The 14,464-nt window shown below is 42.2% G+C and overlaps 1 protein-coding gene across 3 annotated transcripts in view; it reads left to right on the top strand.

Moving 5' to 3' along the window:
- The window catches only part of LOC103670542 (synuclein alpha interacting protein), a 73,141-nt gene that overhangs the window by 37,777 nt on the left and 20,900 nt on the right, over positions 1–14,464 (top strand). For all 3 annotated transcript variants that reach the window (XM_008699006.2, XM_040622546.1, XM_008699007.2), the window contains 2 exons: positions 4,414–4,527; positions 11,945–12,070. In XM_008699006.2, the coding sequence (XP_008697228.1) occupies positions 4,414–4,527; positions 11,945–12,070 (240 nt within the window). The remainder of the gene's footprint in view (positions 1–4,413; positions 4,528–11,944; positions 12,071–14,464) is intronic.

Below are 14,464 nucleotides of genomic sequence, written 5' to 3'. Positions count from 1 at the left end.
TTATTTCCAAGGTAGTATAGAAAATTATATTTTTTGATAAAATATCTATGACCCTAGTAGATATTGTTTTCCTTTAGTGAATGTTGCTATGTCACAGTAGGAGCTGAACTGGAGGCAGCCATCATGAAGAAAGAGAAATCAGATGGAAAGTCAAGGTGCAGTGTAGTTGAGTTCAACAATGTGTACCTAGTCCACCGGGTACTGTGTTAGGTGATGGCAATACAAATTTGAATGAGACCTAGTCTTTTTTCCTCAGAAGCTGATAGCCAGGTAAGTTACAGTAAGTTACCAGTAATTCAAGCGTAGGATGGCAAATTCAGGATCTAGTCCTAGATCAGAGTCCTGTGGGAAGACAGGGGTTGGATCTCGTCATCAGTATGTGTGGGTCAGTGATGAACAAAGTACACTTGCAATGCCAATAAACATTGACATTTTCCTTGTTGTTTTAGTGTTTATAAAATACAGTTCTCAGCACCTTTCCTGTTAGATTATGGAGTATATCGTAGCTACATAGTTGGATGAGAGTTTTTTTCTTCATTTATATGCCCTAGTGCTTGTTTTCATGGATTAAGAATCTTTAGGGTAGGGCAGTACGTAAGAAACTGGGTAGTCATTAGGCCAACCCTGGGTATAAACTCCTTCTACGGTATCCATATTGGTAATTCATTTTTCAACTCCCCCAGTCAGCTACTGCTATCATATAATCAGCATGTAACCTTGAACGGCAGTGCTTTTTGTTTCTATGTTTTAATGAGGAACACATAACAAACCCACGAGATTCAAAAGCTCTTATAGATCTGGGGTCTCAGACTTTTCATATATGTACTTCCGGACAATGATATGAGAAATGGAACTCTTCTTCTGTGTCTTCATTTAATCTAGAATTTACCAAAAAAGTCAATACAAATATTTTAGAGTAAGTGCCACCCCCTTTGGGAATCTGACCTGAAAAAAAACCTGCCTCAGTCCCTTCAGTGTTATTTGATAGACATTGGCGGAGTTGAGGGAGTTCTACGAAGTCATCATTCTCCTGTTTTAGGACCTTCTTTTGAACACCAGTGACCAACTGATGGCGTTTCACCTCATTAAACATAGTTTTGAGAGCTATGCTGTCATTAAAGACAACAAACATGGTTCAAACAAGCAGAAGTCGCTGAGATAATGTGACTCGGCTGACAGGAAGCAGAGTCAGAGATAGCATATCAAATAAAAAGATTACCTGAGGAAGGGGGCTTTGAAGGCTTAAGAACACCTCTCCCCTACCCTTAAACTCCTTAAATGGAACATAATAAATTCTTACTGGTTACATGCAGAATTTATTGAGATTTTTCTGGGGAACCCAACACTAGATACTGTGGCAGTTCAGGGCATTACTGAGTGCCCTTTGGGAACAGTTAAACAAAATAACTAGAAAGAAAGATTTCTATATGGTGAGAGAGGTGTGTTTCTAAAATGGGGCCAACATAATACATTATTTTAGGAGCTAAGCAGACTTGGAGTGAAATAAACTTAGTTTATTTTTTATTTCTCATTCAGGCCTTCTGATTAAGCTCAAAGATAACACATTGGTCTGGTGAGAGAATGACTTCACAGACATAATCTATTGACGTTGCTTTTTAACATCTAATATGAGTGACCCCAGTTTCAGAGACTCCAGCAGGCAAAAATCCCCTGCTAGAATTTAATAACATTTTTTTGTTTTCTTGGTATTTCTATTTATGGCAAGCAATGTTGTGTTCAAATCATAGTAGCAAAATATTTCCTTCCACATTTACCACAGCATTTTATTATTTAATACATTTATTCAAACGTTACCTTCTTGAATAACTAGACCTAACAGATATCTAACAGAACATTCTACCCAACAAAAGTAGAAGACGCATTCTCCCCAAATACAGATGGACCATTCTCCAGAATAGATCATATATTGGGCCACAGAACAGGTCTCAATAAAAATGAAAGGAATGAAACCATACATTTTAATGATAATGAAATGCAATTAGGAATCAGTAACAGAAGGAAATTAGGGACACTCACAAGTATCTGGAATTAACACAGGCCGAAATAATCATTTATCAAAGAAGAAATTACAGGAGAAACTGGAAAATATTTGGAGATGAATGAAAATGCAATATATTATCATTTAAGAATGCAGCTAAAGCACTGCTGAGAGGGAAATTTGTAGCCATAAATGCCAGTATTAAAAAAAAAGAAAAAGAGGGGCACCTGGGTGGGTCAGTCAGTTAAGCATCTGCCTTCAGCTCAGGTCATGGTCCCATGGTCCTGGGATAGAGCCTCATGTTGGGCTCTACGTTAAGCCTTCTACCTTAAGAAACTTGAAAGGGAATAACAAACTACATTCAAAGCAAGCAGAAGAAAAGAAATTAAAAAATTCAAGCGGAAATAAATGCAGTAGAGAACAGAAAAAAAGAAATAGAGAAAGTCAACAAAACCAAATCAGGTTCTACGAAAAGATTTTAAAAATTAGTAAACTTTTAGTTAGACCAAGAAAAAAAGAACAAGACTCAAAGCATTAAAATCAGAAATATGACCTTATATTTCTGTGTTCTGTGTAAACGCCAGTTGATATGAACCATCTTCCCTAGTAAATGCTCATTATAGTTCCTATTCCTTTTTTATTCAGAGGGAATGAAGCACATAGTATCAGTGGTTTTATTTTAATCCTGGTCAGAAGCAGTTGGCATGCTCAAATTATGCAATTTGAAGAACATCTCTAATGAAGGATTCATGTACAAAAGGATGATGGGTGGGGTGTAGGAAGCCCAAGAAGAAAAGTACAGTATCCTGGGGATAAGAGCAAAGCACTATTATCACCCAAGAGCCTGAAGGGGCTGGGGAGGGGCGCAAGCTAGAGTTGGCTGAATGGAAGAACTGGCTGATTTTTGACCTTTGACTGCTGGAGGGACACAGCAGCCAAAGGAAACCCCATGGGAGTTGGAAAAACCAGAAAAAGAGGGAACCTCAAACTCACCCTCCTTTCCTGGTGTCCTGCCAACACTCTCCATCAGCCAAACCCAGAGGGCAAGGGAGCCAGCCCCTACAGACCAACCTCCCCTGGCGGCAAGGAGGGCAGAGGAGGGAGGAGACGGATCTGAGGTGGTACCTGGAAGCTATTCACCACCCACCTGATCTTGCTAGATTCCCCCAGTGGAAAAATAGTCTCTGCCTGTGAGCGGTGGAGAGTTGACTACTTGAAATTCCACTCTCCAAACGGGTGTAGATGAAAAATGAGTAGATCACCTCCTGTATCTTGTGTCTAGAATAAGCTTCCCAGACTCCATGGCATGGTAGCTCTTTTCTCCTGGGCTAAGGCCCCACACTGGGCAAACCAGGAAGGCAGCTGAATGTCTCATTTGTGTTACAGAGGATCTGGGAGAGTGCACTACTAGTGAAAGGTAACAAGTGTTGTGTGCTTTGTCTCGTCTGCTGCTCACAGTGACTTTAGGAGGCAGTTAGTACTATCCCCGCCATTTCACAGGTACGAAAACTGAGTATCAGAGAGAGGAAGCAACTTGTTCAAGGTCTTATAATGAAGTAGTGGATTAAGGATTTAAATCCATTCCAAATTCTGGGTCCTAATGCCTAGGTTAAACATTTCACAACTGCCTTCCTGGTTTGTATAGTGTGGGGTCTCAGCACAGGAGGAAAAAGCCAGTGTGGGGACGGAGTCACCAAAGGCTTCAGTGAACATAGCATTTGAGCCAGTATAATAAGGTTATTTTCTCTTTCTGTATTTCTACCATTTCAAATTCTCCAGGGTGAAAGCCTATCCTAAGAGCTAATGAAAAAAAACAAATGTTGATATATTCATACAGTGGAATACTTATCAGCAATAAAAAAGAACAAACCTTTCATACAAGCGGAAGTTTGGTTGAATTTCCGAGGCATGAAAGCTGAGTAACAAAAGTGAGACACAGAAGGTGAAATACTGTATCCCATTGTGATAGAAATCCTGTCAGTGGTTGCCTGGGGCAAAGGTGAAGACCTGAGACCAGAGGCACCCTAAAGATTTTGGGGAAGTGGGGAATGGAAATGTTCTCTATCTTGATTGGAGCAGTAGTTACAAGAAAGTATGTATTTGTCAAAATCCTTCAAACTATGTGCTTCAAAAGGATAGTGTATAATTTACAGTATGCAAATTATACCCCAATAAAGTCATTTCAAACTCTCTGATTACAGTTATGAAAATGCATTTCAGTAAAAATTCCCCAACTGATTTTGAGCCAGAAGCACAGACCAGAGATAAAATAGATGATAGACTGCAAATAAATGAAGCCAAATAGAAGAACCAAAATTCATGTGATTTCTTCCTTTGGCAAAGTTATCATCGATGAGGTATTTTTCAAACTGAATGACCTTGAACTTCTTTCTTTCTTCTTTTTTCTGATCTAGAATGGTCAGTTGGAGTGCGTCCGTTGGATGGTGAGCGAAACCGAAGCCATCGCGGAGCTGAGTTGTTCTAAGGATTTCCCAAGCCTTATTCATTATGCAGGTTGCTTTGGCCAGGTAGGAAGAATTTTTAATGATCAGATTTATAAGCCATCATTTCCTTGTATTATTTTTTAATGAAAAACATGTTTAAACAACCTAAATATTCCCTAATAAGGTATTGGATAAATAACAAAGTTGCATACCTATGATGGAATTTTATGGGAAAACATGGTCATTACATAATATTAAAATGTATGCTATAAAACCGTTCATATAATTTGGTACCAACTTTGAATTCTGGAGAGAGAAGAAGAGACATAGGTAATAAGACTTGAAAAAAAAAAACCAAACTATGTCACAACCTGTTTATAGTAGTTACCACTCAGGGTGGAATTAGAAGTGGCTTTTACCTTCGTTCTTATATTTTTCAGTGTTTTCTAAATTTTCTACAATAAATGCAATTAACTTTCATCAAAAGGGAAAATGATAAACTTTCTTGTACCCGGCATTCAAAGGAAAATCTTCAGTAAGACGTTAATTAAGGAAGTCTCTGTCTATTAAAGATGAGCAAACCCACCAACTAGATGAGTCTCATTTACAACCAGTTCCTACATTAGGAAATCCCAGGGTGCGTAACGGATGTTCACAGATCACAGTCCAGGGTATGGAGTAAAAAAGAAAATCCTCGGTAACTCCCTTTGGGAAGCATAAGTATAAATTACATATTTTTTTAAGTTGGAACCACAAAATGCCAATCTCAGCCTTAAAAATAAATAAATAAAGTCAGCACTGTATTAAAATAGATTTAATCATATTTGTTTGTGGCAAAGAAAATTGCTTCTCATGCATATAACCATATCCCCTTTGGCTTCATAAACTCTCCCAGTGGCAGTAAATTGTGGTATTGTCAACAAGAGATTATGCTTTTTTCGAGCATGACAATCTCAAGTTAAAAAAATACCCTTGGAGACTATTACTACAGTCTTTCTTTAGTGGGAGTCCATGTTAGGTGATAGCTTATTTTGTGCCACAGTAACTTCAGTTAATATTATATGTATATTAATATGTATAATAGGTGCAATAGTATACATAGTAATATACATCGTAATATATGTGTATATTAATATATATTAATTATATATTATATATTAATTATATATTATGTGATTAATATATGTATATATTAATAATATATATTAATGTCTCATATTTCCTGTATGTGCCAGGCCCCAGGCCATTGGATTTTGCGTACATTATCTGACTTATTCCTTAAAACAGCCCCATTGGATCCTATTGTTTTTACCCATTCAGTAGATGAGAGTGAAGAAAGAAATTAAAGTGACTTGCACATGTTCCAATGCCTAGAAAGCAAAGACTGCATCTCGGCTCAGGTCCGGTGACTCCAGAATCGGGTCCTGTCTTGTGTCCGTGTAGATAACTTATATAGCCTGTTTACAGCAGCATTGATCTAGCCGAGGAAGGCTTTTTTTTTTTTTTTTTTACAATTTTGGCTAACAACACACTGTGATACACAGCTCATCAAAGAAGGGGGCATCTGGTACTAAATTTATGAGATGAAGAAAGGAGCAGGAAGAGCATTTAAAATTGGTCAAAGCTACTCCGCTTTCTCTGCGTACTGTCCTTGCGAGTCCCAGCCACGGTTTTCTACCAACAACCCTAATAGTTAATAAGCATTGGCGTAGGATGCCCTTTTTTTTGCTTATACTGGCAAAGGGGAGAATAGAATTTTCGAATGACCAGAAGAATGTCATCACTGATAATCTTCATAAATCATTTGCAGTCTCAAACAGAATGTTATTTCTTCCCGAACCGTCTGAATTAATTGCTTCATGTCCCTGATTTCATTTTGCTTATCTGAAGCCTCACAAGGAATTTTTGATACCGGTGGAAAGGCTACCTGCACTTTCGGTGGGGCCTGCCAAAGAAAAGGAGGAGCGGATTGCTAAGTAAACAGTTGGGCCCCCGGCCTTCTTTGTCTCGGGGAAATGCTGCTTAACGCCAGCCGGTTTCTCTGTTCAGCTCTCACAGTGGGTTTCTCATCCCTGAGAAGCTATTGGGACAGAATCACAGCCAGTGCCCTTTCTGGAACTGTTGGGTGATGGCGTGGCTTGCTTGACGGACTCGAGGAAAATCCACAACTGGGTGACCTAGTCGAAGAGCCATGTCAGACATTTGCCTCCTGCAAGTTATCAGTCTCCAGGTTGTTATTTCAGGCTGATAAGCAATGTTAATGACCTCGAGGCCAGCCGTGAGCCGGGCCAGCCCAGCGGCGCCCTGGGGAGAGCATTCCTACCCAAGGGGAGAGCGTAGAAGCCCTAGAGAACTGTGAATTCTCTTCCGGCCAGCCATCCTGCAGGCCCTTATGTAACAGATAACCTGTGGGGATGCTGCCCTTGGAACCGGGACAAGGCTAATATTTTCACAGGAAGACTGTTACCGAACAGCTTTCTAATGGATTCAGCACATGCAAGTTTTTCCTCCGTCAGGCGGGCACTCAAGTGTGTTCTGGTTTTGTTTCTTGAGTAAATACCTCTGGAAAGGATAGGGCCGAGCAAAATGCTTCTCCCGGTGTATTTTTGTTGCCCTTTGCCCCTCATACAGATTCCTAAAGAACGGGCTCTCTTGGACTCCCAATTTCTGTCCCTTTTCTTGTAAAAATTGCCTTAAAGACTCCGGGACCACAGGGCAGCCTGCAGTTTTTAGTAGTCCCCTGGAGTGCTAGATCTTCGGGTGAGAGGAATTGATTCTCCTCCTGGTGACACGTGACGTCTCAGAGGGTGCAATTACTTCATGGCCTGAGTCTCCAGAGCAGAGCTCAACACAGGGAGCACAAGGATGAGAGCTGTGGGGGGGACTGAGGGAGAGAGCAGGGATGGCCTCCAATCGGCCTGCTTTGCTGTCCCTTGAGAGAGATGTTGCTGGCGAAACAATGGAGACGGAATTGTCTCGAGTCGGAGCCACCAGCTGTGTGATTGGGGCTGTTTTCTGTCAACACAAAGGTTCCAACGGTCTCATCCCCGCAAGGCTGTCGCCTTCAGCTGCTGGGAGGGGGAGGGTGGGGGGGCTTCGGCCTGTTCCGCGCTGGACATCGGTTCATTGGGCTCTGTGTTATTTTCAACATCAAACCTGGTGATCGCTTTGCTCCTGAGTCTTCCCTGTGACTCTTGGTAAGGAGATCCTGCTGCCGAAATGACAATTGTAACATGCGGCATATGGCCAGAGCACCTTTGCCCTCCCATTTTGAATGTTTGCCCTAATACAGATCTGAGGGTGGGGGAAAAAAAAGGTGGGGGGGGGACACTTTTTGAAAAACGGAAATTCTCCGCTGTTCCTACAAATGGTCATGAACAGTGACAGGCAGGCTAGCTAGAGGGTTACTTCCACAGGCTGTGTGTTGCTGTTTTTCCACGATTCAGAGGGCAGAATATTCTGTTGACTTCACTGTTTCACCGTCATGGGGTAGAAATAAGTAAACAACCCGGAAAAGTGCTTTGATTGCAGATGAAAGCAAAATAGAAAAATCTTTGATTAGCATGGGCGCCCATCTGCTCTCCAAGGACTGATCTTTGAAACAGCCTAAGCGACACAGATCTCCGTGAACCCCCAGACTGATAGGCTGTTAACCATGCTTTCTGTGACCCCAGCGGTGCAAAATGAGCGTGTCCAGTACGGAATCAGGGGTCACAGGTCAAGGAGCGGTTGTGCACATTCGTACTCAGTAGACAGAGAGCAGAGACCCGGAGAACACAGGCTCCATGTCCGGGTTTAAATCCGAGCCCTACCACTTACTAGCTCAGTTGCCTTGGAGACATTTATTTTTTTTTAAAAAAAAGAAAAGATGTCTCTGGACCTCATCTCTAAGATGGAGATAAAAGAACCTTCTTCACCGGGCAGCTCTGGGGACTAAGTGGAAAAAAACCTACACGAAGCATTGCCCATTGCTGGCACGGAGTTGACATACTCCGTGGTTTGGATTATTGGATGTCTTCCAGTTTCCTATTTTTATTGATATCAATATTGTTCGGTTTACTTATTTCACCATAAGTAAAGCATAGGGGAAACTTGGCAAAAAATTATTTGCCCCTTAACCTATTTAAGAAATCCTTGGGTGTACCTTTCTTTCACATTTTACTATCTCTGGGTTTTACATTTATCTCATAGTAAAGGACATCACGAAATTATGGCTGGCCACTTTTTTACACTTAAACATCTCGAAAACCAGACCGAATCAGACAATTGATGGTGTATCAGATTTGATGACATATGATTGCAGAAAAAATCTGCCTCCCTTAGAACTTACAGTTGTAACGAAAACTGTAGAGACTTTATTGACGCCAGTAATAAACCCGTGGCACCCTTTTCCATTACATGTTTTATTAGGCTTTGTCCAGAAAACCTCGTGAATTACATGTATTAATTGCCTCATTAAACGAATTGCATTGCCGTTAAGAACACACAGAATACACCAATAAAGCAGGTTCCCCAAAGAGCAGAGAGTCCCCAGCAGAGGAAACCAGGACATGAAGGAAGTTTTTAGTCAAGAGATGAAAATTGAATGTATCGATGAGTGTATGGGTGGATAGGTAGAATGTTCAGTTGGAGAGACATTCTGTAACACAGAAATAACACAGAAGGTCCTCTCCATCCACATGACTGCATCGATGTCCTCTGAAAGCAATACTTAATGGGAAAATGAAAATCAGAAATTACATTCTCCTTGGAACATCTCCCGACACATGCGTGTGCGAACACACAGAGAGCGCCGAATATCTAAGGAGGGAGGTAGATCTCAGGGCATATATACTTAACACATGTGCATTCATAAGGCCCTTCTTGGTTGGAGAAGGTAGTTGTATTTGTTCTCCTTACTAGATTCTTCTCAAATAAGTCGCTGTTTGAATTATAGGACCGTCGATTTCTGCGGGCACATTCTCCACAGTCAGAGCAGAAACCAGCATTTCTCCGAGAGCAGATGCTCAGTATGCTCCTACCAGGACCCAGGAGCTCGAGATCTTTTGTTTCCATGAAGTTTATCAGCAAACAGGCTGATTACGTCGCTTCTTATTAAAGGAAATCACCCACTAGAGAACACAAAACTTAATTTGAGGTGCTGGGTAAAGACGTGCTTGTTCTGAAAGTATAAGTGTTGCATAATGAATTGGGTAAGATATTAAATTATCAGAAAGAGTTTTTCATGCCATCAGAAGAAAAGAAGGCGGGTTATTGAACAATCTAGACTGAACCTGACTTGGAAGACCATTGGGAGCCAAGGCAGCTCTTGGCCTCATACAGACCTTGGCCTGTTTGCCCAGATTTTCAAGCCCCTGCAAAGTCCAGGTTTCTAGATTCTTCTCCATACTTTGACAAGGGGAAAACTCTTCGTCTTATGAAGTGCAGGATTCCATTTCTTACAACCCTGTTATTAAAAGTCAACACACTGTGAAAGGTAGTAAAGGGCAGTTTCTGTACAGATAGAATAGCCTTATCCATGATAATATTAATTGAGTCTGAAAAATGTGAAAATATGCCTGACAAGCAGGTGCATATAGAATATTCCTAACTATCTTGCATTCCTTTGAACTTGACTTGCTCAAGAACGGAGCTGCTAGCATATCAAAGAATATCTACTTGTCTTCTTTGGCTTTCTGATTTGTAAAACAAGGCTGTTGGAATTGGATAATTCCCTGAAGTCTCTCCCACCCTGCAATTTTAAGATTCCATGATTAATATCATAGAGCAAGCCAAGTCACCACACACATGAGAACGACCCACGCAGGTGGCAGGGCTGTCCTTGTCACCCATCGAGTCACGGCAACCTGCCCTCTTGCTGTTTCCAGATCTTCGCCATTGACTTCAAACCAGTGGGTTATGTTTTTTATCCTGAGATAAGTCCACTCTCCCAGATCTTTTGAGTTAAGATCCCATGGTAGAGTCACCTGGCTCCAAGTCAAAAGTCATACCGCTTTCCCCCTTCCTAATTAGGAAAAATAAAGAAAGTTGTTTTACCTCGTGTATATGAAACATCACCACCCACTCTGGTCCAAATACCAACCCCAAACTTTCTCCAAGTTTGCCTCTGAGTGAAGAGAACAGTCATGTCAGATTCTCACTGCCAGCCCTGGCCTCAGGCTCTGCTCCGTGTCATCCTCTAGGGACCTTGAGGGTTTCATGTTCTACAGGGTCTGTCTGATTTTGCAGCTGACACTCACCCTGTGCTCCCTGGGTGCCTTCTTGGTAGGTGATAGGCATTGACTGCATGTTTCCCTTCTTGTTCTTTCGGGATCTTACTCCCTGCTCGCTCACGTGGAAAGAGCATGGTGCAAATGTTCATTCTGTCCCTGATGTGGCCACTGACTTCATAAACAGTGCCCCGCTCCACCCAAGAGAGGTGAACCATGAAAGGAGTTGGCTGTTTTTATCCAACATTCCTTTAGCAGATTAGTTGGCATGTTCAGAAGGTGAAGGCAAATTTAATCCAGAAAAGTATAAAAGTTCATGACCAGTCCGAGCAAGTAACGGGAAAAAAAGAGAAAAAGAAAACCTTTAACAGGCTGAGGAGAGGTTCAAGGCTATTTCAAACACATGATCATCTTTATAAATGTCAAATTCCACTCACTAAACTTCATGCTGTTGTTTTTACCACTCTCATGTTTTTTTAACATTATATTTAATTCATCTATTTTAAAACAGTGAAATCCCATCCCCCTGCTTTCTCCTGAGGCCAAACATAACACGAAAATACCACAAAATACTCAGTGGGTAAAAATGCAAACGGATTTTGACAACACGCTGAGCGCCCTATGTCTTTGCTCTTGAAAGGTTGTGTTCAGAGCGTCGGGCGCCCTCCGTTTAACAGGGAATAAGGGAAACCTTGCAAACCCCACCAACATGTGGTCAGAAAAATCAAGAGGGTCCCGGTGTTTTCTCGGTGAGGGTATCTTATACTTAGCCACTTAAGCTCTTGAGAGCTTCTCTCTGTCAGCCAGGAGGTCTGGGATCAGGAAGGCCTGGTCGAAGCATTATCAACTTCAAAGGAGAAGCTGGTTATCCTAATGCCTGAGGTTTTATAATAATATCGCTGAACCCTAAAGACAGTATAACAAAGTAGCAAAAACATTGCCTTGGCATCGAAAGGCTTGGATTCTGGTCCCCACTTTCCATCAGTCTGGCTGTGTCACTTGGAGGAAGTACTCAAACGTTCTACAAATCAATTTTACATCTAAAGAATACGTACACCGAGAGCATTTCTGACCTGACTTCCCGCTCTTAAAATTCTCTGAGCATTCCTCTTTCATAGACTTTGAGTCAGAGAGATGCAGGGATGTTCAGTTCAAAAGGAAGGGTATTTTCTGTGGATACGGCAAGCCTGATTATATGTAAACTTCCCGGGTCAGAGTTTTGTTTTCCTCTGTCTTTATTTCAGACTCGCTACATGATATTCCATTAATTGCAACTGTTTTTGTGTTTATAGGAAAAAATTCTTCTTTGGCTTCTTCAGTTTATGCAAGAACAGGGCATCTCACTGGATGAAGTGGACCAAGATGGCAACAGTGCCGTCCACGTGGCCTCCCAGCACGGCTACCTCGGGTGTATCCAGGTACGCAGGGCCTGCTGCTTTGAGGAGACAAATGAGTTTATCAAGTAATGAAACAAAAAAAAAAAAATGGAAATTTTATGTACTGGAAGACATGTGCGGATTAAGTCAGCTTTTTCTGTTGTAGATCATAAGGAGTTAAGTTGATACATTCATATTTCCAGAAACCCACAGAAATGTCAGCATAAAGAGCCCTACGAGTTTTCCGTTGAGCGTTGCAGGATGTTGAAAGGGACTGGAGATGGAGGGCTATGGTTGCCCCCCCCCTTTCTCTGGGGCAAGACGGAGCTTCTCGAATGCCTTCAGAAAAGCCCCAGAACTGACTACAAGGAGGCCTCAGATATTACCTTTGATCCCCTAGGAAGGTTGGCCAGCCTCTCCACCCAAGAGCCTCAGGTGGCCTCCTCCTTGCAGTCCTACCTGCCTCACAGATGTTCCCATGGTCTGTGTGTGCAAGGGTGTAGGGCTGGGGAGCAGAGCCACAGGAGAGGTGGGGAGCTTCTTCCCCCTGCTGCCAGCCACCCGAGAGAGTATCCACATGCTTCTTGGAGCATGTGGAACCCCTCCAAGAAGAGGAGTCAGAATCTCTCCCCTCCGCCCAGTGCTTTGGTTCACGAAGCTGAGCCAGACCCAGTGCCACCATCATAATAGCACGTGGCTGAAAGCCCAGTGAGGGTCCTCAGAAGTTTGAGGCTTGTGTGAATATAGAAACCAGATAGATCCCTCGACTTAAAAAAAAAAAAAAAGGTTAAGGCCCTGAGTGACAAAGCAAAGAGAGAAGGTGACCAACGAGAAGGAGGAGAAGCAAGAGGAGTGACCGTGTGAGGGAAGGAAAGGCTTCACATCGGAAATGAAGTTTATTTAGATTTAGCCTGGAATTTGATTTATGGATGGGTCATTACCAGCGTCAGACCAGTCGCACCATTGTTATCATGGAAAATGGCCCGGCATCTACAGACGTGTTCCCACATCTGCCTGAGGTGCAGGAAAGCCCTTTCCTGACTGACCACATCCTGCTGAAGGCTCTGACGAAACAAAGTGCTTTTACCTCACTGAGGTCACACAGTTCAGAATCAGCTATGTGCATACAGCAACTCTAAGAAAGCAACATCTTTTGTTGCCTTACTACACGTTGTTTGTTTTATTGCGACTCAGTGCGCTGATTTAACAGGAACTTACTGACGTCCTACTGTGCACAGGGTGGGCAGTGAGAAAAAGAAAATCGGGCAATGAGAACCGGTTGCTTAGGAAGGTAGAGGGGACTCTGGAAATGACAGGAGAGGATCTGGAAAAGCTGTCCGCGTGAAAGGCAAGAGGCTAATAAAAGCAAAAGGCAGAGGTAACAGCAAAACGCTCCCTAGAGCGTCTGCCCTTTGGAGGACGGAGTTGATAGGAAATATTGCACGTGTCTGGAAGTTTCCCCGCTAATGTTGGCAGCGTGTGCATCTTCTCATTTAAGGCCCCACGTTGTAAAAGCAGCGATGAGAACGCAGAGCCGAGAGAAGAGAGAAATTTAAATTATTACCAGGATCTACGGAGGATGAAAGGAGTAGCGTGACTTTTTGTGGAGGAAAACTAATTGAACATAACCGAAAACTTCAATTTTTTTCCATGTAACAAAGCACTCTAATATTTAATAGTCTTGAATTTTTCTTTATCAGCTAATAAGTGACTGAAAGCCAAAGAAAACCAGCTGATAGCACTAATTCTGTTTGAGATTTCGGTTATTTTTCTTTTATATGCGAAGAGAGGCCATCTGTGCTTTTGGGCCATTCATCTCTCCACTTAACACAAATGATATTTTTGGCACTAGATACCGTGGCTGTGGAAACTTGGATAATCTTGGAAGCGGGTCTATCCACTGGGTGTGAGATTTTTTTAAAAAAAGAAAGAAACAAAAGACACAGAGAGACTGAGAGTAGAACAGGAGGTGAGCAAAGGCCCTTTTGAGGGGAGACAGAGACTGACTCTAGGAAACTCTGGAAGGAAAATGGCGGAAATCAGAGTCAAGGGAGTGGGAGCAGTGAGTGTTGACAGGGACGCTCTGAGGGGGTGGGGGCCGCAGGAGCTCAGGGCTGAGGTGATCTGCGTGTCACTCTTGTCAGGCCTCTGGCAGAGGCTTCATGGTAGCTCGGCCTTTCATGGTGAGTGGTCGTCAACCAGAAAGGGATGAAGCCCCTGGTGACCTCTGAGTTTAAGCAATGTAGGAATTTAAAAATCCCAAGTGTTACTTTTGGGAACAACAGTACCTTTTACTAATAAACCCAGAGGTCCAACCTCATATTGATAGTGTCAAAGGATGTGTGAGGTTGTGACAGCTGACTAATCATGATGTAACAGCTTTTTGTGCTATCTCATGTCACCACAGTATAAATAGAAAAGAATTTTGATTTTTTT

Source organism: Ursus maritimus, unplaced genomic scaffold (genome assembly GCF_017311325.1).
Source record: "Ursus maritimus isolate PB19 unplaced genomic scaffold, ASM1731132v1 scaffold_5, whole genome shotgun sequence".
Taxonomy (NCBI): domain Eukaryota; kingdom Metazoa; phylum Chordata; class Mammalia; order Carnivora; family Ursidae; genus Ursus; species Ursus maritimus.
The sequence above is the reverse complement of the archived record's forward strand: the minus strand, read 5'-3'. Positions and strand labels throughout refer to the sequence as shown.